At 42.6% G+C, this 27,004-nt stretch overlaps 2 protein-coding genes across 3 annotated transcripts in view; one reads left to right on the top strand and one right to left on the bottom strand.

Annotated features, from left to right (window-relative positions):
- The window catches only part of LOC111265255 (protein amalgam), a 152,011-nt gene that overhangs the window by 58,610 nt on the left and 66,397 nt on the right, over window positions 1–27,004 (top strand). For both annotated transcript variants that reach the window (XM_022841756.2, XM_022841757.2), the window contains exon 3: window positions 26,474–26,598. In XM_022841756.2, coding sequence (XP_022697491.1) covers window positions 26,474–26,598 — 125 coding nt within the window. The remainder of the gene's footprint in view (window positions 1–26,473; window positions 26,599–27,004) is intronic.
- LOC147752837 (uncharacterized) lies at window positions 23,157–24,265 on the bottom strand. The gene is made up of 2 exons (XM_086970418.1): window positions 24,080–24,265; window positions 23,157–23,678 (listed from the first exon to the last, which is right to left on the bottom strand). The coding sequence occupies exons 1-2, from the start codon at window positions 24,263–24,265 to the stop codon at window positions 23,157–23,159; spliced, it is 708 nt and encodes a 235-aa protein (XP_086826544.1).

The raw sequence follows: 27,004 nt of genomic DNA, 5'->3' as shown, positions 1-27,004 counted from the left end.
AGGGGTGGGAGTTGGCTTTTGGATAAGGAAGTGAGAAGAATCGTGGCAGTAGAAACACGGGGTGAAGGGGTCGAGCCCGCGGTCCGTAATGGAAAAGTTGTTTTCATCAAAGTTGCGTTGATAGTCTGTGAAGTTGGTCGACCCAAGGCGTCCGTTAGTTGGGCCAGGGGCGGCAAGGTAGGACCGACGCTGACTGGCCAGCGAAAAAGACCAAGCATTGATGCGCTCGTCACTGCTGATGTTGATAACAAACGCAGAAGGGCGCTTGTTCGAACAGGAGGGAGTAGCGGAAGAGGAGATCGTTTGGCCTGTGGTGATGTTTAACCCCCAAACAAGTCGACGGAAGGGATGGTGGTGGATTGTGACGTGTTCTTCAAAACACCCGATTACTTGACGATCGTGTCGACATTAGACGTCCGACTGTCAAAGAGTGATGTGAAAAAGAGATACTGCGAACTTGCGTTGTACGCTGTCTAGTGAAGAGAACGCTGCTGAGACGTGGTACACAGTTCCAATCGAACAGTGACTGCCATACATATTTCTGCTTTGCCCTGCTCTGGGTAAGCTAGAATAAAACCATGAATCTACGTGTTTACCTGTCGACGAGTTTGCATTTATTTATAAAGCGTTGCAGCTAGCTTTCATTCCCTTGGTTACAGATAAGTTGCAAATAAGTACATCAAAAACGAGGCTAGAAAGAGCATAAAACTAGATTGAATGATAGTATAATCAACAGCTGCACCCTGGTGACCCTTAAACTTGCTTCAAAACGAACCTTCAACATCGGTAGCGGTCCTCAAACCCCGTTAACCATCACACCGAAACCCATTTGCATGTGCGTCCCAATGCCGTAGCAACTGCAGCACCTGCAAAGGTCCTTACAAGATCTATGAGGATTAATTTAACAGCCTTCATAATATTGTCCTTTCTGTCCCTATGATGATTTGATATAAATTAGCTGTTAACATAAATACAACTTGTCACCTATCAGTTATTATCCAAATGGTTTACAGATAACCATATATTTTGATTGCGACAACAGAATGCACACTGATGCCGTGCGCATATGTATCCTTTTTCTCCTGTAAACTCAAAACTATAAGATAAGGTTGTACAATCTCAAGACGGTTGCTTTGGCCTGTTTCGTTTAAGTAATCAACACAAATACTGAAAGAACATTTGTATACGAAACATACACGCTGGCCATTTGTACACATCGATGTTGGCGGCAGGAATTTGTGCCCGCAGCAGTAACAGTTCTGTTATACGCTCTATCATCCTGTTTGATTGTGCCCCATTTCCCCCGAGCACGGCTTGCTAATATCGAGGTCATCAGCGTATCAGCCAAAATCCTCTGCGGCCGGCTTAGAGAACGCGTGGGAGGGCGGACCAGTCGGCTGGTGTTAGGCCGTTGGTCGCATGGCCCTCAGGCGGTGCGGTCTGCCTGCGAGGACATCGAGCAGGTTAACGGCTGGTTCCAAATGGCTCTGGAGACACGATGTAAGTGTAAGGATTGGGAAATCGAAAGAACGAAAGTTATGTTACAACGAACGATATGCTACGTTCGGCCAAGTTGGATCCTGCCAGCCGCCTTGGGCACGGAAAGATAAAACTAGAGAGAATGGTAGGAGGACAAGAGCCTTCTCCTGGAAACCCAGTTATTGCCTATGGTCTCCGGATCTGTGAGCAAATGGCAGTTGGTCACACCGCCCTCCATATAATCAACCTCTTGATTGAAGATGTCGCAACTCTCGACCCGGGATATTCCACTAAGTTTTATTTATCGACTAAGATTGTTATTCATACAGATACTGTGGTGACTGAATCTACTTTTCTGACATATATAAATAACGGATATTGGTGGACGACATATTTGGGAAAAATAAACATATCTCAAGCACTACAATAAGCCCTAATGCAAGAGGAGGCTTTTTCAAGTGTCTATGCACAACTCGCTTAAAGATTTAGTTATAATCATCCTGGCGCCAATGATATAAAGTGAAAATCTCGTCGATAACAACTTTTTTCCCTTGGATATGTTTCTTGCTCAATTACGCTTGTTCCTCTTTTCAAGCTTAGTAAATGGCACTCAAAAAAGCACGAGAGATCTCCTTGTACCTCTGCTTCTGCTCAAAAAAAATACATTCACATGGTGTATGTGTATAGGCCAGACAGAAGACACAACATTGTAAAGGCAACCCCCGTTTGAGTCTCAGAGGAGAATGCCGACAACGGCAGCAATTTGTTGTGCTCTTCTTCCCTGAAAAACCAAAACCTCCAAGCTTGACAGCGTCTAGCTAGCTGACTGACTGGCTAGCTAACCTTTGGACGAATCGTTCAATAGATGCTACCATGCATGGCTGGTCAAGCGGATTCGAACGCGTTTGGTGGGTTTTAGCCACCTATGAACGTCCTGCTGTTTGTTCTCCTCCACCATCCGCTCCCTGTTTCTTACTGTTATTCTTGTCTGCCTCAAAATCCTGTTGTTATTGCTGCTGGCCTTTCTGTGCGTGTTCCCTTTAGTTACGAGTTTCCTTATTCTTCTTATGCGAATTTTGCCCACCATTGGGTAACTCATCCGAGATGAGCTTGAACACCGGCTACTTTCGGCATTTCAACTCGTTTATTAAGGTCTTCCTGACCGGCTGTCGCTGGCGATTTCAAATAGATTTTGGCCGCTATCAGGCAGGCCGCCTCAGTGTCTACATGGACAATAAAACAGGAACGAAAAGGTTTAGTTTAACTCGGATTAACTTTGTTCGTAATTAAAAATTAATTTTATTGAAAAGAGGAAGCCATACCGGATAATAATAAAAATCGTAATAGCTTTCGATGTGATACACCAACAAATCATAAACTTGTAAACTGCTGATCAGTACGTTTATTGTTCACAGATGTATTATACGGGTTGTTTTGTTCTGTCATCTGTTGTGCAGATTGCTATAACGCTATATAAGCTTGGCAGTAAGCGGATAGACACGACCGTGTCAGTCTGCTTAATTTATTACAATGGTAATTCTGTCTTGTTGCCAAAATAAATGCATTTGGTATTTGCTGCGAAGATCCTTCTAATCTGGTTCCTTTAAACCCGCTTTGTGTGTATCGTCCTTTCTCTAGGCTCTGTAAAGGGAACGATACAAGTTTGAACAAAACGATCCTGCTGGCACACAGAGTCAAATCGCAATCACGGAAACATTGTTTAGAAACGTCTGTCCTCGTACGCTTTCAGTCTCGAAATAAACGTTTCGTAAAATCGTCGGAGGATACACAGCAAGGGAACGTTCGTTTGTATGTGGATTGCTTTTATCTAGTTTACTAACTGGCCACAGAAACATATACTATTTCCTTAGTTTCAAAAAGTAAATAGTTCATTCGGTCGTATGTTATTTATTAATATACAGTTTATAGAATCAATTGGTTTTCAATGTTTTTAATTTAAATTTTAAGAATAAATAAATTTATCTTTAATAGATAGACAAAAAATTGATTTGCGGTCGGTTCTGACAAATTAAACACCGCCACTGGTTTGCCGGTATTAACATAAAGAAGCATACTCTACTCTACTATAGAGCTATAAAATTTCTAGCGGTCTTCACAATTCCAACCCGTTATTTTCAGCCCATTGAATGAAATCATATAAAATTTTTTGGCTAAAATACCTTCGGATAAGACAATGTGATAATCGCTGGTTTTCAGTAACACTACATAAATGAAAGCAAAGGATGTCAACTTTTTATATGCTACTGCAACGTCTCCCATTTGAGAAAAGCTTCAATGGTCGAGAATAATACAGGCACTACGATAGTATATTTGCTAGATGCGCAATAGTGAAGTTATCGCCTCTCCCACATATGCATTTCCCATTCGTTGCGAGCAGCGGATTTAAACAGGCACCGAAAGGCGTCCAAGTAAAGGTGCGTCCTGCCTATGTAACAAAGGTGCGACGCACCTGGCCTAATGTTCGTGAAAACCCAAGATGCTCGACTTCAAAGGTCCCTATGCACAGTTAGACACTCCAAAATCATCTAGAAAGCTCTATGATTCTACATCCATAGTTCTTTCTATTCTTCCAATATGCAGTACTCTATACAACCTACAAAAATCGCTAGCGATGCATTATCTAAGCTCTGAATTCTGCGTTACTGTTGAGTGCCACGTCGAGGCTGTCGAGTCCGTAGAAAACTGTGTCTGTGTTATTATTCCTATCTCGGACCTGTTGCTCGGAAAAAAATGCCCTGCCGAATGAGAGCGGATGCTGGTACATAGTTTCTACGTATGCACCCACGATATCCCAGCGTCTGGATGCTGGGTTGTTCCGTTTCACTAGATTTTCGGGGCAAAGTATTAACTTGCGCTATAGGACAATTCCCCCAACCCTGTCCAGTGTTCGCCTTATTCACCACAAGATACCTACAGTACATAGCACGGGGTTGGAAAAAATAAATAGTTCACCGGAATCGATGGGACAGTCTTTACATTCGCATTTAGCTTGAACCACTCCAAATATATTGTAGATAAATGGTGTGTGAAATCTGTTCATAGATACGCACAGAATACGACGCAGCACAACAAATGACGCTCCACACAACATCGTCTTGTATATTTTACGACTGAGAAATGTGCCTTTGTTCCACAGTGACAAATCGAGACGGCAATTCGAAGAGATACCTCAGCTTTATTATATTTTTAACAACTATTCTCGGAACAACATCAAAAAACAGAATTTAATTTATTATAGAATGTACTAATAATTAGATCTGGGTAGGTTATAATTTTAATTATGTCAGAGAGGAATTACGTTACATGTTAAAGCTACAACAGGCATAATTGAATTTAGACTGTGGTGCGCCTATTGCACCTTGTATCTATAAACGAAGTGTTCCAAATAAGCCAGGACCACCTAAGGCCATTGCCTCATGGCCAACATTCTGTTGTCTACATTAGTCAAAAACACACGATGTATCTTCGGTATATTATATGGGACAGAAAATTCTGTTTTCATCGATATGCTTGCTACACACCGACGAACACTGCGCGCGCTAACGGAAGCTAATACTGGAAAGCGACGGAGATACTGGGTGATAAACCGTCGATCTCTTTTCGCATCGGCGGGCGAAGCCACGAGTTTGGTGACCTCACGGGTCACTTCGTTCGTGCGTACCAGCACCGTCCCATTGGCTTCATCTTTGTCGCCTATGTGCTCTTTGCTTTGCTACTGCTAGTGACGATGGTAATAAAGTCGCTTGTTCCTCGACCGTCCGCTTTGCTGTGGTTTCGGCTAGGGAGAATAGCGAGCTGGCCAATGGAGCGATAACCTGATCTTGTTCCTCCACGCTTGACTCGACTCTGTCTGCTGTTCTTCTTACAAAGCCTAAATCTCTAGCTCCCACCCGCACATTTTTGTTGGATTGCAATTGGTTCCCTGCTTCGTCGTCTGTCGTAGTGCGTTGGGGCCCGCTTCCCCGACTTCTTAGACGACGACTAACAAATATGGATGGAAGATCATTGCGCCCTAGGAAAGCACGGATTCGGCTCGACGAAGATCAGCAACGGAGGAGGAGGAGGAGCAAGTCCTCGACAGAGCCCGGCTGTAGTTTCAGGTGGGCCAAATGAAGATGTAAAACTTGGGAAAAAGAAATGAGAGGTAGGGGGCTACTCCTAAGCGAGGAATCCAATGATGTTTATCTAACTGAGATCGTTCGAAAGGAAGCTAGTCATCTGGTTTCACAGAAAAATGAACACGCAGTGACGCATCTACAAGCATTGTGAATAGCAGTCTTTTCAACATATTACCATTTAAGGTAATATGTCAACAGTTATCATAACTGGTAATGAATTTATAATAGTTGTAGCAGTTATGCATATATGAAATGAGTGCCCCCCCTGAACCTCCAAGCACTATTGTGAATTAAATACTGATTCATGACAAAACCGGGTTTGGGAAAAAGGTGTTGATCACAAAATACATTCTATTTTGAAGATTAATCATTAGTGTACCTACCTGAAAAATTTTCACAACGAAGTTTAGATGTCGAACGTGAAACTAACTGTCCAGTCGTTAGTTGGATTAACGTAAATACGTTCTGCGCACCATCGGTACCGGCAACGTTATAGTATTCTTTCTACTTATATACTTTGCACGTATTTAACCCAGTAGTTGTTCATGCCGGATCTTGAAGCAGTAAATTTCAACTGAACCACGCTAGCTGGGCACGCAAATGACTTTCAGTAACGGATTTGAACGGCCACTTAACACTTAGGGCTCTGCTACACAAATTCTGCAAGCTAATACGTACTGATAGAGTTCAGTCATATTTAGTAAAAAGTCTAATAGCAGTTTCTTTAGTAATCGAACCTCGGTACACAAATGAGCACCTTAGGAAACACACTATGCGTTGTGGACAGTTTTGGTCAATATATGCCAACTTTCTCGGCCAAGATATTTTTGTAATGGGACAGCTACGATCACTCAGTTCCATTGGCCCCTCAGTCACAATGTTCTCCATCGTTTATAACGAAGACAGAGGAAGAAAATACGCCCCTTAACTTCTCTAGTTATCGAAAATAAATTCTGAACCGGCGAACTAGATTTTGGTCATTATTATTTTATATCTATTATTATTCACCGTTAAATAGCGTTAATTTAATGTGAACTGAAGTTAAGAGAGCGGCATGCGCTTTGCGATGAAAATAAGGATGATAAAATCCAAAAACGTATACACGAAGAGCAATAGTATTTTGTCGAAAAAAAAAAAACAGAGAAAGATGTATAAACTTGATTGTTTCATTGCTTTAAGAGTTCTCAAATCAATCTCTCTCAGTATGGGTATAGTAAATGAGTATATTTCATTCCTAGTTGCAAGCATTGCGATTTCACATTATTATGATATATAGTGGGCCACATGAACGGTAGATTTGTCCTGCCAGGCCCAGGCCTGTGAGTTTAGTTAAAGTTGTTAACAGTTACTATTGATGTGGCGTTCCATTCCGTCAACAGTCTAAAAAGAGCATGGTCATACGCTATGTGAAAGTGGTAGAGTGCCCGGAAGAGCTGTGGACAGATCTATCCTATGCTATCGTCATCCAAAGTTCCCACGTCCCCGAGAGATTCGAATCTAATGGAACAACAGACAGACGTCGTTGATGTCCTTTTGAGGAGTTAAAGCCCACAGATACAATTCACATAATGCTAATGTTCTCGTTTAATGTCCGCTTTTGCTCTAGTTGATGATGTCGGCACTATCACCTCGTTAGCAGCCTTTGCACGTCGCAGTAGCCCGTAAATGACTTGCGCTAGAGTAGATAGTGCTGACAAATGAACTCTTTCTGACACTCTCTTGAACAGTTACAATGACGAAGAAGAGCTCAACAATACTCCGATCTACTTCCAGCTCTGGGCTCATCTAGAAAACCTGTACATGAATAGCTACCCACGGGGACGAATACATCGCAATTGACCGGTTCCAATGCATAAAGGCTTCTCAGATTCTGGAGAGCAGACACACAGCGCACTTGTAAGGCTCGACAAATGAAGATGCGATTGTGTCTCTATCCCCCCCCCCCCCTTGATTGAACTAGTAACGCAACGTTCGGCGTAAACCCGTTCCTTTGTAGTAACGCTGGAGATAATGCTCCCCAGCAACGAGCGGTCTGTCATAGGTAATTACCGTTTTTTGTAACTTGAAGAACAGAAAAATCGCAAATAGTAGCTTTTCATATATCGACATACATGAGTAGTAATTAATGTGTCCAAGTAATACCATGTTTCAACATACAGCGTGAAACGATGCACTTTGTAAAAAAGGGGAAGTTAATAAAATCATTTGTGTAACCTTGAGCTTCATTCAAACGTCACTGAGTCAGCGCTTCTTTAGACTCCTCATTCGCCAGCTGCTTTAGTTTGTACGACCTGCATAGTGACACAGCCTTTCAGCGGGTAGCTCGAAGGGATCACCCGCTGTGTGGCTTTTTGTTCGCCAACTCCGGCTCAACGTCGGGTATTCCTCACTTCCTAAGAAGAACGCCAGGGTCTTTGCAACCCTAGTTACTACTCGGACCAGCCAACTAGAACACGCTTTTTGCGTTTGTTGGCTCAGCTGATTCAGGCTGTAGCCTAACCATCCTTTACAAAAATCTTAGCACGGTTCCTTATTGACAGCTGAACCTTAGCGAGCTCTTATGCATGATGACGTGTTGCGGTTAAAAAGGATGACCTTGCTTCGTTTTAGGACCACAGCTCTGTTCGCCAACAAACACATATAAACATATATAGTTAACGCTTTCTATTATAAGGCGTGATTCGGCAATTTGTGTTTTTCCCCTATCTAATGACTGAGGATCGCTTGTTCTTCCTTATATTTCAGAGGAAAAGGTTCTGACAACTGTCAAATTGTTATATACAAGCACATGTCTTATGCACTGATATAATTATGCATGCTGCTCTTGTTGTTGCTGCTGCCGGTAGACTGACATAAAAGACGTGGCAGAGGCAATATTTGAACTTCTCAATTGCCAGCCATTTAATAAAGTCCTATTCGAGCCGCTTATACATGACATGTAGTAGGTCCTCGGGAATTCGGCATTCGATTTCATTTTGCATTACGGGTGCTGTGCTGGCTTCTGCGCAAGACCGGCTTTCTGAATGCGGTGGGGTGGATGCGGGTGGATTGCAACGTTGCGTTCGTAAAGAAGGCGTGTCCAGCAGCCTCCGTAGCAGTTCAGAAGAAGCATCATCGGGTATATAAAAGCCGAGCTGACTGACGCATACGCTTACAAACGAACCTCAGAAGGTAACACCAGACAAGCCCAGTGATATCCCTGAACGCAATCCGTGTTTGCGTCTTCCATTGCCGGGCTAGGGGGCGCCCGAGGGGTGTCGAATGCCAAATGTGATGCACCGTTTTTGCATCCGCTTTGCAGCTCCAGTTGCCCCTGTATAGGCAATGCAAGTGTAGCAGAAGCAGTAGCAGCCCACTGGGAACTTCTGTGTCCCCTAAATCCCGAAGGCGCATTTAGAGATTCCAAGTCTCCCATCTCACTGTTAGCTTAGCGAGTGCTGACAATACCATTCGCCAAAGAAAGATTCAAATCGAGGACGAGAATTTCACCACAACGAACAAAGCCAGTTGCACGTTCGTTCATCTCATGGAGAACTCTAGGCTACATTTCTTCTTCAGATGAGGGGTTTTGCATTCGCTTTCGACGAGCCTTGCGCCTTTCTTCGAAGCAGGCGCAAAAAGGGAACGCATTTCGTGTACATCGAATGTACTGCGCCTTGCTCTTTGTCTTGTGACGCGTTTCCTTTTATAGAAGACGACGGCCGTGCCATATGTACTATGAGCCCTGAAGTGGCCTTAAGTTGTTTTTGGTAGGCTACGCAGTGTGTCGCCCTGTCATGAGCTACTATAAGAATAGCATCACAACTAAGTATTGTGTGACGTACAGTTGATTCCTTGTTAAGCAATAAAGCGGTAGAGATAACAAGCAACTACTTTACCCTATTCGTTTATAATGGTTACTATTTTATGTATATTCTTTATACAGTATAATATATATATTATACTATTTTATATAACTTCAATGGGTTTCTGTATATAATATATAAAATTGTATAGTATTTCGAAATAACTATTGTGTTGCTACGAAACTTTCCAGCGAGTCGTCTTCAACCAATCGCTGCAAAGATGCTATCTTCAATGTAGGCCAATTTTAGCCTACACTAGAACTCGCTTAGTACATAGAAGCCTAGCATAGTATGTTCTCCTCAAATAAATGAATGTAAACCTTTGAACAGAGCGAATATAACTAAGAAACGATTGAACAACCCGGTTTCGAAGTTTCCTGGTATAATGCATAATGTAAGATAATAATAATTATGCGTTGTCATCATCATCGATGCGGCTGATTCCACTATGTGCCCTCGCATCGTCCTGTATGCCGATCGCTCGGTCATGGCGCACCATACAACATGATGATCATGTGCCTAAAGGCCGGAGTTGTCGGGGGTCGTTATGAAGAACATTCACTCAGAATGCATTTGGGAGCTATATGAAGTAAAGTTTGGTTTTTGGAACGAAAACAAAAATCTGCCGATCGCAGCCTGTATCTCGTCGACGGCTACAATAGCGACAATGAAAACGATGATGATAATGCATTTGAACTTATCCTTTGACCATCCAACCGTAGTCGAAAATTCTACGGATGCGTCATCGACATTGAATTGATGGCGTCCGTTTACTAACGACGCTGACAACGCTTCCCCTTGCCTACAACCTCTAAGGTTACAACTATTTCCACTACTACCGCTACTACTACAACTGCCATTAGTGCAACTACAAACACTACACACGGAGGCTACCTAAAACTACCTTTCTACATCTAGCGATCAGCGACTATGACGCACCGCTTGTGCAGAGAAGTGGGTTTTTTTCTTCACTATAATTTAAAGTTAGCGGAAACCACTTTGCTGCGAACCTGCGGCGTCAATCGACAACTGATTTGAGGATGTTCCACGCGTGTCTGTGTACACCCCTCGATCTTTTAAGTTTTTTTCGTCTTGCCTTTTTTTTTTTTCTGTTCTTAGTTCTTTCACGCCTAGTCTCTTCCTTATTATTTTCTTTGCCATCATCTCGAATCTTTTCCGTCTTCTTCACTCCATCTTTGTTTTTTTCCGTTTCGTATGCCTTGCCCCGATGATAGTGCTGCTTCGCTGGTCAGTTTAGCCACAGCCATAGACTCGAACGCAAACCTTTTCGTTTCCGTGGAGCTGTGAAAAGCGCAACGAGCGGTCGCTGAAAAACTGGAGAAGAAACAGGATCGATACGTACTTTTTGAACCATAATAGCAGCTTTGAAATATTATTGGATCCTTCAGGCTTCGGCCTACTTCGCCTAGTTCTGTTCTTCCCTTCATTCTTCTCCTCGTTTGCTTTTTGCTGCAGAAGTAACTGTGGGGTGCTTTCTGATTTCTCCTTCCTGAGCGCCATGCCACCTATTCATTCTTGCTGCCCTCTTTTGTTCTTTTTTTCTAGAGAAGCGATTTTTTTTTCTTTGCACCTCACACATCACATCGTCACTACCAGCCCCTCTACGAGAAAAGCTGACCCTCTGGCCTCAACTATGCAACGATGTAGGTAATCCTTTCGCATGTACGACCTACGCTCGAACTTATACATCCACCTGTTTGTTTGATATATACTCTCTATGAGGTGCTCTCTCCAAACAGAAACGTGAACGAGTAAGCAAACGCCACATCGGAAGCCTAAAAGAGGGAAAAGGGCAGAGCATTGAAAACTATGGCCGCAACAACAAGCGACGACTTGAACAAATGTGGCAAACGGCAAACAGCACAGCAGGTCCTCACGTCAATCAGCGGCCATTATTTCTATAAGTTTTCTGTAGCTTCCGAAGTTATGTCTACGTTATGAGCGAATGGCCCTAGGCGGATTATTCACTCACTGGAAACGAAGGTGCACAAATCAATGTACGGTTTACAAATGTACGCGCTCGCCATCTTCTATATCTCTTTGCGCTGTAGGAAACAAATACTAAGACAATTAGCCGAAATGTAATAATCACAGCTTATGCAGCATAAAATTATAATTCATGTTTTACACCTGGATCTAAAGTTAGCCTAACCACAAAAGCCCCATTACAAATGCTTTATCTAAAGCTCGCTGTAACGATATCCCGAGGACACTGAATGGTTATTTTGCTATGAACATCCAACCTCATTGCTGATGATGGCCCTTCTATCTGTCAGCGCTACTGGTTACTATTACTAGCCTTGTAACGTTTCAAAATGTTTGGAACGTTGGAGGTTCGCGGCAGTCGCCACGAATTTAAATCATATGCGCATACTTCCAAAGAGGAGACGTTCGCCAGCCACATGCCTGGAGAGGTTTGGGAGAACTTTGCCAGACGTGGCCCTGCGAGCGGGCGAACACACGCACAGACACCTGGACTCACAAGCTCATAGCAAGGCAAAGGCGAAACACGCACAAAGGAGCAAGCCGAAAAGTTTCCCCGTGACAACCTCTGCCGTACGTGCGTAGGGGTCTCCCCTTTCAGCAAGGAGAAGGAAGCAAGGAGGAACGGAGGGACAAGAATTATGGAACACGTCTAGGCGCCGTCACCGGTCGACCGTCAGGTGGAAGCCTAGCGAGCGGGAAGGCGAATTCTAGACCTCTTCAACAATCTGAAATCGAGTCACTGGATCCTATAGTCGACAAGGCGAGAGTAGGCCGAAGAGCACGATGAGAAGAATGGACGGGTAGTCGTTTTTCCAAGTTAGGTACACTCGTGGCGTAGCTTCTGGGACATGCGCGCACACTAAAAGAGCTTTGAGCTACACTGAACATCATTGAGTAGCATATGTGACGTGGAAGGAAGCCATGGCCGGGATGCACGGTTTATTTCGACAGGTGGTACGTGTGCATCCGTGGGTGTCGAAGAGAATCCGGGACTGCATGGGGTCTCTACTGTAACGCAGGATGGCCGATAGGGTACATAGGAGCCTCGCCCTTAAAAAGAGCACAAATAATTGGTAGCTGGGAAAGCTGGGCGAATAACCAGTGATAGATTTTTGGGTGGACAATACAGTTCTATAAAAGGAAGGAGAGAAATTGAAGATTGGAACTAAAGATACGTACCCGCAAAAGCATGTTATAATTTTTATAATGAATTGTTTAGGTACGTAGAAGGGGGTCTCATCAAGTGCAATACAGTCTTTGAAGGCCCAAGAACACCTAATAAATTTTTAAAGTCTATGGAGTTTGTTATAGTATGTCTTGTTTGCCAGTGCGCGCTCCCCGTCTACTATAATTTCTAATAAACAGATCCTCATCGAGTCATTAATGGCGATCTGTACACTAAAAGGTTGTGTTAATTTTATATACAACATATACGTGATATAGTGACCTCTACGAAAAGACAGCTCTTGGAACTCTCAGTATATAAGTTGCGGTATATAGTACACAGAAAGGTGTCGATATCGGAAAGCGGCTAGCGTAATTATCTCGTCTCAGTTGCTTAGGAAGTAGATAGATCTAAGTGAAATTATCCGTTTCAACGAAACCTTCAGCGGTTAGCCACCCCAACCAGTCTAGCAGCAACAACGTCTTGGTCAGTTCCATGGGCAAAGCTTATTTCTTATTTCCGGTGTAATGGTCACAAGGTCTTCATTAGCAGTATGCCGCAGGCCAGCTCAGAAACCGACCCACCGTGGTACCTTTGCAGCTTACCGCTAGTCCCGCTGTGACCTCAATAACGGAGGTCCGCGTAGCCCTAGCCACGCAGAAAAGGTCTAACTCCGCTGTTAGTCAGCGTATAGCGTATGTCCCTAAAACCTAATAAGAATAGTGGGCGTTAACGCTCAATTTTTGGAAACTTCCTTCAATGAATGGCTGGCCAATGAAAACCACATTATCGCAAATACGATACTAATCTATTTATTAGATCACCTTTCTAATCGAATTTATAACACATGACCTAGACAAGTGTAAAGTCTACAAACAACAGCGTTCTACTATGCGAGATGATTAGATCTCACTGTTTAGTAGATTCATTGATACTATCATTATTTATATGAAATTATACATGTTCAACGCAATTATAGACTAACCGTTTGCAGTTACCATCGCTTTTGAAAATTAACAGAGTAAAAACGATCGACATGGATGACCAATCGGATTAAGGGCCGATATGAGAAGAAAACAACGGGATAATTACTTACGGTTCGAGCCGACATTAGGATCGTGAACTTGTCATTACAGTTTAGTGAACGGATGATCTGCCCTGTTCGTATCTTATAATGACTTATGCTTTCCTAGAACCTTGATTTTGTAAAATTAATTTTCGACAGGTTTCAGAGCCATCCATTTTGCGGGAACAGTGATTTTTCCCATTAGGGCGCTGTTCGTGTTAGCTAGTCATTCTGTCGTAAAGGCGAGTTGGTGCCCGTCATATAGCTAAAACAGCACGCGGGTCTGTTGATCCGGGTGTTATTCGCTCCCTTCTATAGTTTTTCCAAATATGATGTATTCTGCGGACTTTTAGAATAGTCTGCGTGAAGTATCTTGACCGTGGAACGCGTCCTCATTCGCAGGGGATTCCCGGAGCATGTTGTCTCATTGTTAACGCAACGTCCCTTTTTTGACTCTCGGTAGTTCCTTCTCGTAGCTTTGCAAGTTTGTGCAGTCAGGCTAGAGACCAACGAAGGAACGAATAAGCGAACAGGATCACTATGTGCCTAAACTGACGGTGGATGGACACTGTCATCATTGTCTTCAAACCACAGTCAAACCCCAAATCTCGCCCGCTCCGAGAAATTCCTGGGAGACACTCCGTCGCAATGGGTCTTCATCCTACAGTACTAGGCTACGGCAACCGAATCCCGTCAGGGCGCAAGCGAAACTGGTATCCTGATGATCGGTTTAATGTCCTTTCTGGCGAATTGCCAGCCATGGTACGCCAAGTACTGAAAATGCGGCTCACAAGCAAATGGCGTGGCGTGGCGTGGCTTGGCTTGGCTACTTGCCGCTTTGAAGCGTACCGGGGGGAAGTGGAGACTAAATTGCAGTTAAAGAAAAGGAGAAAAAGGGGCGATGAGCGACTGCGGTTTGCGTCACTTCATCTGTTTCCATTGCTTCAGGTTTCTTTTAGAGTTTAAACAAAGGCTAAGGTATGAAAAAACGACATAAGGGCGAAGAGAGAGATTTCCTGTGAATCTCTTAGGAGTACGTGCTCACACACGTACATACACATACGCAAGATGTTATGAAGTAAGTTTTTTAAACTTGTGATCAACAAATCAACAATTTCTTGCGATATCACTTGTCTACTCTCAACGTACATGCAGAAAGCCCAGCCACTTTGCTCAATTCAGTGAAAACAGTTTTGGTTACGTACGCAGGCGGAGAACCAGCAATAGAAACGCTGGCTGCGCTAAAGGCACCAAGGGCAAAAGCAAAACTTAGTAATCGTGTAATTAGGAGACGGGGCGAATCGCGAGTGCGCCGATTATTTGCTTTCTCGATTCTTCGTGCTACACTGGATAATAAAATGCCATTGTATGACGGTGCCCTCCTAGGTGCCTTCCTGTGCGTACATGAGGCAGTGTAACTATCTAATGCGTAACACGTAGTATTCCACCTTTTAGGCTTAATTCTGATGTGATCGCCTCTTGAAATATTGCCGAATATCACTTTCTTATCTTTAAGGATAGAAAGGGTCAAGCTTCGACTTCCCGCAAACACTTAACAACTTTTTCAAACAACGCGCCGTCAGAGGGTGATTAACCGGATTCCTACGTTTCTTTTTCTCAAGCACATTGACTGATGTAGACATTCTCTTCATTTCAAACACATTGATTGGTGTAGATGTTTTTACATGCAAAGGCACGGTTTGATTAATTGCATAAATAAATACACGATAAATACAAAATTGGATTGATGATTCATATCATTTCCGCCAACTTCACCCCGTATATTTATTTACATATGCTACATGACAAGTGTGATTAAATATTTGGGCGTATAAACAGTATTTAGTTTTGTTACTGAATTGAAAAGAGGAATATTTAATTAGTACAGGTGCCGGGGCACGGTTGTAGTTCAGTGCTGAGGGATGCGTCCTCCGAATTCTCTTTTTTCCTGGCAAGCGATAAGCTGGTCGGTATATTGAGGCACAGTGGTTTCAGCAAGCGTCCTGAGGTTTTAACAGGTGGCCTGACAATGTTCTTCGGTACACAGTTGATGTCATTGCCATCTACTGGCTACGAGGCAAACACGGAGGTTTGCCTCTAAGCCACACTAAGCCATCTGCGCCAAGTTTAAGGAGACTTGCATCCAAAATGTCACGGACAGAGTAAGCTGTAGCTATTTGCATATAGATTTCGCTAAATTTCAGCCTATTTAATATATACGTAGGCGTCTTATTAATTGCAACCTTTTGCCATATAGATGAGGCATTAGGAAAAATAGACCGACAACCGTTCACGCTTACAAAACGGAGCACTCAATCTCGCCCCATTTCAATTATCGACCTTCTTAGTATTAGGTAGAATAAAAAACTTATGGATATACCCGTATAGGTGTGACACTTTTGAGTAACTAAAGTAGTTATGCAGTTGTCGCTATAAAATGAATTTAAACTTACTCTAAATATTTATTACCGTTTCGATTTATTTCGATGTCTGTGTGTAGCAGTAATTCCATGAAAAAAAAAAACCCAATTAAGCTCAAAGCCGGTCATAAATTCAAATTCAGATAAGCTGAAAACTCAGTTGGTAAGTTTGCCCACGACGTTCAATTCCCTGCCGTTTTTTTCTTCATTACGCGTTATAGATAATAGCATCTATTATCTGAGTGATTCTTTGTTTTGAGTACGTATGAGCTCAAAAGTGCAAACAGTTATATATAGTATTAGTAGCAGAAACGTTGCTGAATCGCATCGCTTGATTCAGAAGAGTGGGATAATCCATTCAACCAATGTCCAGTTCGGTTATAAGTTTCAATTATATATCACTATCCTTAGTTTTCACCTTCATCGGCCTTCGTTCGATTACTTCGTGTGGTACCTTCCTAAAGTGATACCTCTGCCAATCGCTTTCGGTTCCCATTCGGCGCACATGCCCTCACTGTGGCTTGCCTGCATCTCGGCGTTCTAACGTGAGGAGGATCTCGTAATGCGTTACAGAGTGCGCAGCAGCTCTGTTCGTCCCTCTGCAGAACTCGTTGTCCCATACAAAACCTGCCAAAGACTGTTCGCGCCTGGAACTTTACAGCTGTGGCCTTTCGTCCTTACCCGCGTCATTTATTTCTGCCGCTTACCCTCTTACCTTCTCTACCCGGTAATGGATTCGCTAATCTGGCGTCCGAAGGTGGTAAGCCGAACCATTCCAGCAAGCAGTCCCCATGATTCTGGAACGACCGTATCTTACTGGATAGTTCAACTGACTCGACCATTGTGGAGGACAGCTTTTTATCTCATCAAAGACTGTACCCCCCCCCCTCGTTGCATCGTGTCCTGTGAGTAATGCGGTCAGGTCACATCACGACCACCATCCTCATTTCTAACACCGATCATTGCAGCCATTAGCACCGCTCTTTCCGTCACCCCCTAGGGGTTTCTCTGGAGGGTCTCCTAGAAGAGGCAAAAATTAGAAGTATTTGTGTCCAACTGTGGCAGGCCCTTTGGCTTCTTAACAAACGCAGAAACAACACACTTGCCATATAAATAAAAAATAGAGCGACAAATGCGATACACATCTCGATGAGCGTAAGAAAATCAAACGGTTGTCGGCGGTTATCCCTTGAGACAAATAGAAATACGTTTACAGGATTCAGGCAGGCCGATGCTACTATGCACCGAACGGATTAAATAACGATGTTAGCGCGTAGTTGTGCCAGGAAAGATGACAAAAGTACCAGTATAGATCGATAAGAACAAAGTCAAAAAATCAATTATCGAGACAAGTAGAGACTATTTCCTGTACTAGTATAATAATAATGAGAGTTCTTATATATTTTATATTTCACTAGCAAGTTGATGTGATGGGTAGCTACGTAAAATCGATTATGTCATGTTCCACCCATCATTAACACATATTTATACCATAATCGTTGATTCACGTGCTTACAAATATGGTGGTCTAATTAACTTAACTAACTTAATTAACTTAGAAATAACAGTAATAATGGAAATCTTATATTTTATTAAACGTATATTGGACTAGCGTAAGAATATTGCGGCCTAAACAAGCGTCTCACAATTTCTTTGTCATGTATGCTGATACTGGTTAGTGTCCACTAACAACGGCTCGACTCTGAGACACTATGGGGGCACCTTCAGTTAGGACGAGAGCGCGGATTTGGCAAACCTCGTTAGGGGATAACATAGCGCACATTTGAAGCAAACAAACTGCTGCAATAGCTCCCTTGCCGTCTTTTGCTTGTCTTCCTCGTTGAATGGATTGAAAAACGTTCCCTAAATGGCCAAATCCAGCAGCCGCCTGCCAGCACCACGGTGACGACGACGACGACACCGAGTTTTACAACTGTTGAAGTTCCTATAGCCACACATACACGCAATCGTGTGCATCACTTTCGATAAATACAGCTATTGCCGCTACTGCAACGGAACGAGAAAATGACAATTCCCGCCTCACGAATAAACCGCAGGGCTCTCCAACGACAGACGAGTCGTAATCCTCGCCTTCGTATCTTCGCCGTACGTGGCGCTATTTAGCACAATATTTACATCTCTCTCAGCTGTGACAACAAATATTTGTAGGTGCAACTGGAGGCGTGTACTCCTCTTCTCAACGGGGCTAATCTCTCTGGCTGTTCTTGTTTTCAGATTGTCACAACACTCTGGTAACCTCATTCGCTATATTACACTGCTATAACTAGGACAATTCCGGCCATTCCGCCATGGCCCTGCGGCGTGTTTAATTTGATCGCGCACCCAACAGTTGTTTTAGTGATCAAAAGCGCAATTGGAATATACATAGCTACACAGTGGTGGCATTCAAACAAACAGATGAAAGTTTATAGACGGACAGGGAATGAAAGTGGGCAACGGGTATGCATTGGAAGATAACTCAGCGGAAAAACAAAAGTAGGAAATGTATTTCCTAACATTTCGTTGTTGTTATTGCTTTCCGTGGGTGTTGAGCGTGTTGTTGTTGTTGTTGTTGCTGCTGCTGCTGCTGCTGGTGATGATGATGACGACCTTTGTGTAATGCTGCGTGCGGTATTGCGACTCATATTGTCACTATGCGCTTCGTTATTGTTGTCGGCGGGGTTTTCTGTGGATTTCAACCCATTTTGCTGCAACTGCTTGCTAAACGGAACCATAGTGTTATATATCGGCAGGAAGAATAGATAGACACATAGAAATAGACTTGCTGGGACTGGCGCGATAGCAGTTGCTTGGGTCCCACTTGGGACACAAGGGTAGGGATTTCCTCAAAACGGCGGAAGATTGAATTGATCCGCCGAATCGTTAGGCCGCGTTGCGCTGGTGGTGTCCGATACCGTCCTCTTACTTCCTTTTTTTCGGCTTCGCTTTCTTGTTCTCTGTACCTCGTCTCCTTTGCCAAAGGATGGCGGTACCCGCTTACTTGGTAAGGGAGAAAGAGATGCAGTTGGTCTAACGGTGGCAGACCTTCAGCGACGAATGCAACCAAATGCATTGAAACGTCCGCAACGCGCCCGTCTGTTTGTTTATTTGTTCAAGACCGTAGCCCGATGTTGTGGCAGGGCCAGAACCCGAACCGCGCCCATCAAAGTCCCTGGCATCTTTTTTTTTGTCGACAAGCCGCCACATTAGGATAGTTCTGTCCGACTGCTGTTGCTTTTTCCTCGTTTTATTTTGACCGTTTACTGCTCGTTGTGCTCCTGTTTGGCATGCGGACGACGGTGCACTAGCATCGAATAAAGACTAGATACAGAGGAAGGCAGCTAGGCGTCATCGCTGTTCATTGGCAAGGCTGCCAATTGATAGCAAAACTTAATTTTATTCACTATTATTTTTGTTTAAGGACTAAAAATCCGTTTGTTTTTGTCTTCGCTCAAAATGTGTGTATGCTCACTGATACAAGAAGACAAAACACACGACCAAACAATACTATTAGACTAATCATTATTATAGTAATGAAAACGTGTCTGATAGACATACATGCGGTAGAATACCGCGCTAACCTCGCGATGTATAAACACGAGTTTGAAGGCAGCGCCAATGAGCAATTCTGTTAGAGAATATTTTTTGAGCAAGTATGATCTTTAACGTTCTCACACTTTTGTGGCCTAAGTCGTTTCTTCCGAAGCTGGTTTTACATACTAACCTCTTAGATTTCTGCTAGGATAATGCTTTGTATCTCGCAGAGCACAGTATCTGTTGAAACCATATTTTCAAAGTAGCTGTGCGTAATTATTATACATATAATATGCGACTTGGCCTTTAACCTTCCTAAAAAGTGCGAAAATGTATACCACGTGAGTGGGTACTACAAGGATGTGTTAAATGCGGAGTAGATCATGTGGAAATGGCTGTGGATGGGGACAGTCTCAGCCAATTAAACTCTCAGATATTGAAATAACCTGTGAACTAACTTTCATACATCAACGGATTGAAACTACTGCGGTTTTACCCCAGCCAGGCCTTTGTCCTAGTGCCTAGTCACAGGCCCACCCTCACCGCTGGAACGACCTTAAAGCGAAGCGACCTTTTGGTGATCTTTAGATGCTTTTTTTGCGAAATCTCAGTGACAGCGATTATCTATAAGACTCAGTGAATTACAATGTTTAATTTAGCTTGAAAAAATGAAACCACCTTTAAACATGCTACTCCTAGATTCTAAAATATCTTGTAAAGATCTTTACGGGCCATTGTTAATTCTTCACATCTTCTCGTTTTTCGTTTGATACAACAAATAATAATAATAAATAAAAACAAAACGTTTTAGGAGTCTTAGATATTCGTGTACGTGTCTGACATTTTTTCAGCAACCGCCCTTTGCCGTGATTGTGTAGACATGTATAGCGTCTTTGTTTAAAAATGCTTGGCCATACTCGACTACGGACGGCTTCTTTAAGGGCATGCCAAACTTTTTAGAATCTCATGGCCTCGTTCGCCAGATAGGCCGAATCTAACACAAAAGCCTTCCAGTAGGCACTGGACCAGGCAATGCAGCTGTGCATGTGCCAGGTTTACCTTAGCGGTATGCTACCCCATTGGTTTTCTGGATGAGATATCTGCTGGTATTTTACTTCTATCCTTTTAGTAGTCCTATTGTCTTCTTGTTGCTGGCAGAGCCGTACCCGTCACGGCTACCCCTTTCTTTTGCGTCCTGTTCAGACCTCCTGGACGGTTGAGCCAGCGCGATGTCCTCACGGATATTTTTCCTCTGCCAGTGTCACAGTGATGTAATTAATCTTGAACGAGAAGAGGCCGTCAAGGACAAGCTCCTACAGTCTCATTTGGTCCCTCTTGTTTTCGGTCCGTCCAGCGAAAACACTGATATCGATCAGAACCATATACGTCTGATATCTGGCAGATTTCTTAGATTTTCCTACCTAACCTTTTCCCGCGCATTCTGTGGGTAACATCGACTTCATATTCTTCGGAATCAGGTCAAATATCGAACAAAGAAATAAGGAGAGTACATAACATTGTGGCTTAGGTCCTTTCCTGTTGCCATGACAGATTTAGTTCTAGACAAGGTAAAACCAACGCCCCATGATATGTGATAACAGTTATATATTGTAGTATATAATGTTGCATATGTACGTTCTGTACTAATTTATTAACAATGTTCAATATTTACCAAAATTTCTCAGCAGCATAAATACTTCCTATTGCTCACTTAATTTGTATATACGTTACTGTGTTGTATCAACGAAAATATTAAGTGTATAAAAATCCATCGATAATGACGTGTGTCCAATGTTCTCGAACAGAATGGTCAACTATAGCAATTCTAACATGTAACATCTCATTTACGTTAAATTGTCGCCAGTGGTACATCCCGATAAATGACAGTGTCGAATCTGTCGGGCGTCGCAGTCACTTATTGCAATAAGTAGCGGAAGCAGATCTTCAAAACGTAACGTGAATAACGGCATCGTGCAAGCAAAAACGTTGGTCTTTGCAGTCATCAGATCGTGTTCACTGTTTCTTCTCTAGAGTGTGAACTTCTCTGGAAGTTGTAACTACCTTCTAGGAAAGCGTCTTGTATTATGGCTGCCTAGACGTATAATTTTAACGCTAAACATCCTAAACGGAAAACATATTTCCGTGATTCGACAACTAAATTGAATGGGCTACGACTGACCGCAGTATCCCAACTGCTGGAAAGTTATTTATACCCAACCGGCTCCGTTTTGTTATCTGATGCCACAATCTACCCTTCTAGTCAACGGTCGACGAAGTCGTTTCAGAATGCTGGATTAAGAAAATATCGTCCTTTTTGGGTTCGTTCGGCGCTGTATCCGGTTGTTTTGCTTTTTTAGGGCTTGGTGACCAATTCATTGTCGGCCAGCGTAGTCCCGATGGGCCGCAACAGGCTAAACAGAATAACGATGGAATAATTGCGAAACATACAAAGGCAAAAGGGCAAGAGGGAAGTTTTGCCAGCAATAGCGCAGTCGTCAGCATTTGCAGGGAAAACGTGATCCCTGACGCCATTTACCTCTCGTGTCTAAATCATCTTCAACTTGAATAAAACGACCTCACCATTTTCACCATTGTAATAATGTCGTTTGGCTTCGGTCATTAAAAAAGCGGATGGGGCAAGGTCAGAATAAATGAAACAGGATTATAGTCAAAACAACTACAGCGTAGGTGAGTAGGGCTTGCCAAATGAAAATTGCCCTTAGATGATAGCTCTTCTTGGTAAGTACAATGGGATGAGCGAAGGGAATCGAAATACACTGTAAAATGAAGCGGACTGGTAAACGGATTCATGATTATATCTTTGACCATACTATGACCCATTGTTTCATTTTCAAAAATAGAAATATATTTGGTCTTTTTTTAAACGCATAGGCTGTTCCACTCCACAAATTGTGAAATTATTTCTCCTAGATGTTTGTAGATTATATTTGATTGTAGCCATGCTTGTTGACTCCCTTATGCAATCGGCATATACAGTAACTTTTGTTCCCTTGTACGTTAACCAAGCTTGAAGTTTACACTTGGAGAAAAAATCTATTTAAAAGACACAAAACGAATTTAATTTGAATCAAGTCGACCTAAAGCGTGCTTATTGTTACAGTTTATAAGATAAATTATCACTGCATCTGTGAGATACTAAAGGTTGTATAACGACAGCACAACGGATACTTCTACTGTCTTCCCGGAATAGTAAGTTGATTGATATTGTACGTTATACTTGAATGTTCTCGTATTGTGCGGAACATTTTCTTTTTCCAACGGTACGGCCATGATCCTAATCGATCTTTTTCTCGAAACTTCTCTGCTATGAGCCAAACAGTCGTGAGCCTCATCGCAGCAATAGCCGTCCGTACCCCCACGCCCAGCATACCGAATAACGTAAACAAAATTAAGTCCGATTCTCCGGCAAATCGATCTTGCAAGGCCAATAGGGATGCAATTATTATTATAAATAAAGGACCACTTAATTATATCATTTTATTAACGATAGGTTTTTCCAGCAGGCTTTGTCAACGGTGACAATGGCTCCCGTTCGGTATCGTTGGCCCGTTCAGTATTTGCAGACGTCACCAGCTTGTTTATTTCCTGAATATAGTCTTGGATAGCTCTATAATCAATAATTTTTTGCGATACAGTTACTGTTTGAAACCAATTGCGATTAATATAAAATAGCTGACGAACATTTGGCGGGCGCTGACAGTCACGAAGCACGAGACCTCCGTGCTCCGATGCCTCATCAATAGTAACACACTGGTCTGGATATAAAGATGAATTGATCGTAAACAGAATATCACCGTACTGTGTAGTATGGTCATACTGTAGTTCCAGATGCCACCGCTGTTGACGAGTTCCCGAACAACGAGCTGTACCCACATCGGAGTTACGGAGACCTCCTTGACATTCAAGGCACATCGGCATAAATGGCTTGTGGACTCGAAGCATCGGCCCGTCAAAATTCCACTTCAGCCAACCCCGTGCAGGACAGTTTTCGTTGAATTGTACCTGAGAACAACACAACATATAGCTTTTGTTTTTTTATAGCATAAATACAACCAAGAACACTCGTATGTGTATAACATTAGTGGATATGTGCACTGACGGCTAGATTTTATGAAGATGTTCCACACAGCATCCGTCCACAAATATAAGCGCTTATTTAAGCTAAATCGTTTCTCTTTCACAGTCGATCGAATGGCTGGACTTTGCAACCTGCAGAAAACACCATTTATTCTACATTATTTTCAAGTATATTTGCAGCCGACCATACACTCGAGCAGTCAGAAAGAATTATATCATACGTTCAAAGTTTACCTTGAAATTCTACGTACGACCCTGAAGAAGAATGTTCTGGCTACTGGAATCAACTGATAGTAAACAATCTAATGAGTGATTTGGTGTCGTACCTGTCGAAATCCAATACTGCAACAACCGGCGTCAAGACAACCCTTATTCCATTCTGTCCGAATATACTGGCCTCGATCTTGAATGATTTCGGCTCTCGTGTCTTGATACGTCTTTGTCAGCCACTGAATAGTGCCGAAATTCGGTACCATCTGGCTAAGAGTCAATGGCGCTAAAAGCGTAGCCATTATGGCCCAAACAACGCGTGGTGAAAGGACAGACGGTGAAGCACTCCTTGAAAGCATCACGTTTGCAAAAGCTCTTTTGACTTCTGGGTTAGATGATGCTGACACAAGAAACAAATCTGTTCAAGTCTATTTGACTGCTGCTCAGCAACCAGGTTTGAAGTGCAACTTTTTTTAGGGAGAGGGCGAACCATTTAGCTCTTCACCAGCGACATCTTGTGGTAAAGTTTGTTTACTAAACTTTCATGGGGCGCGCCAACGACCAGGAGATTTTTTCTAACAATATGCTCTAAACGGGACCATGTGTAATAAAGGTACAGTGTGCAGAGAAATAAATTTGTTTTTGGAATTGAGCTAGTTATTAGCAACACTAGTGCAACAAAGTACACACGAATTAAATGATAGATGTTAATTTAGTGTGTATTGCAGTGTTTATAGTAAACCTGGTGCCAATCCGATGGCCTAATATGGGGCTTTGGCGCGCCACTGTGGAAGACTATATCCATGAAGTGAGTGGGCGTACTCTATCTCGCATACCCTCTCAAAGCGGGAGCTGTAGTGTGCCATAAGATTTTCTCGAGTTCTGCCGCAGGGCAGGCTTAACGATACTGTGACATACAAGTGCGCAGGAGAGTTCCGAAGTGCGGGCGGTGGGACGCTTCGATATTGTAGAGGACTTAGACTAAGCGGGCCTCGTTGTGCCCTTTATGCCTGTGTCTGGGCACCAAGGGCATCCAGTGACCGATCGGCAAGCCACTCGAAAGCTCAGCATTTCACATGCGGATGCTGAGCGATCTAGCTAACTGGAAATCGGGTCCAAATAATTCAAAACACACACAATCCAACCCCTGATTGCTGAGCTGGCCCTACCTGGAAAACAAAAACATTCGAAGAGGTGAAGGGCAGAATTGTGCACTCACTGATCAGCTTCAAATCGTTTATTTTAACACTTGATGGTAAAGTTGGCACGAGAACAAAATGTAGGCACAATTTTTGCGACTATAGCTGTGGGCATTGCAGTCTGTCTCAGCAGCCCCAGCTAACCTAATAGACTATTCTATATATTAATATCATTTACAAAATATTTAATAATAATATACATGTTAAAGGTCATAACCTTCCACAGGATTCTAAAAGGACGAATCGTTCAAATACAATTTCAAGATCGGATTCAACATTTTACCCACCCAGTGCTATATGTTATGAGTAAAAAACAGCATGAAATAATGCCAACACGCACGTGTCGTGAAAAACTTACTTGATACATTGTAAGTTATCACAGTTACTCTTGCAATTCAACATTGCCAAAAACAATCTATCACTAATCAACTTCTAAAGGTTAACTGTCTACATTGTTTCCACATTTTTTACAGAACGGTTTTCTTCCTAATTTAACGCGCTATTATATTAGGATAGAGGAACAAAGGCTATACGAGAAGCAGACGTGTTACATGTAAGCGTAGAAAAAAATAATTCGGCTCCCGCCAAAAAGGCAGTCGTTGTCAAAGCGTCCGAAAGAATCGGTCAATATATATTTATTTGTTGGTCGATCTCGATTGAGTCTCCGCTTCTTGATGCATTATGCACAGAAGACAAATGTTATCCCTCTTTGATCATGCTTTAAAAGCGATTTTTAAACGAGTTGATCGATCTTCCTTTTCGAGTGCCAAAGCTTTCATTGTCTTCGCTGGTGCCTCTATCTGGCGTATACACCAAACGTGGCTTCTTAATGCACCGTCCTGTTTTATGTTTACGTAAAGCAGACAGGCAGGCAGGCAGCAGGGCTGAATCGAAAGGAAACAGCAGGTGGTAGCGAGCTGCAACAAAAAAAAATTCTGTTGGTTTTACAAATATAAAAAAAATATTGGAAAAGTGTACTGGAAATTATTGTACCGCACCAAAAAACGAGGTTAAAACGTAAATGTCGACCGCTGCATTAGTGGTTTGAATGTCTGGCGTATTTAGTGTATACAAAAATGTTCTATGCATAGGAGTAACTCTAATTTGGAAAATATGGCTAGGCCAATAATGGTCTTATATTAAGTAGGCAGACTTATACAAGTCAAAAACCTACAGCACAGTATTAATCAAAGCACTCGATTATAGGCTTACTATGGAAATGTGATTCTTACCTTTTTGTGTTATTTCTATTAACTAACTTGCTCCAGAGACTTCTCCATAATAATTTTATAATCCCTGTGTAATTTTTAGTGCCTGCAAAAATCAGCGGTGGCCGGCGTTGGTTCAATGTTACGTACGGCCAGAAACTTCTTCTCGAATGTCAGGCACGAGGTGAGCCTGCGCCACAGATTATCTGGCTCTATCACGGCGAACCGGTAAGCTCTCTGTACAATTCGATAGACTTATTTGCTTCAAAAATACGCAGAACGTGCCTTTGTGCACGTACTGCGTACACTTGCAAGCGTAACCGCAGTTTTGTCCTGCCTATTAAATACTATGAATAGATTATGGTCGGTGTGTCCATTATGGGCCGCTCATGTTTCGGTACTGTACCAAAGATAGATCCTGGGTTAGCAATGATTCTCTCCCGGCAATGATTCTGTGTCTTCAGGGTGCTCAAGAAGATACACAACTTAACGATAGGTTAACCTATGTTTAAGGATTTCGAGGGTGCTTTGATTGAGGGATTAACGTGCTTCGATTTAGACAGATTTGTTTACTTAATAATTAATATTTTTATTAGAAAATATAATTTTAATTGTATCATTCATCGTTCTTGTT

This window comes from Varroa jacobsoni, unplaced genomic scaffold, assembly GCF_002532875.2.
Source record: "Varroa jacobsoni isolate VJ856 unplaced genomic scaffold, vjacob_1.0 scaffold_949, whole genome shotgun sequence".
NCBI lineage: Eukaryota > Metazoa > Arthropoda > Arachnida > Mesostigmata > Varroidae > Varroa > Varroa jacobsoni.
The sequence above is the reverse complement of the archived record's forward strand: the minus strand, read 5'-3'. Positions and strand labels throughout refer to the sequence as shown.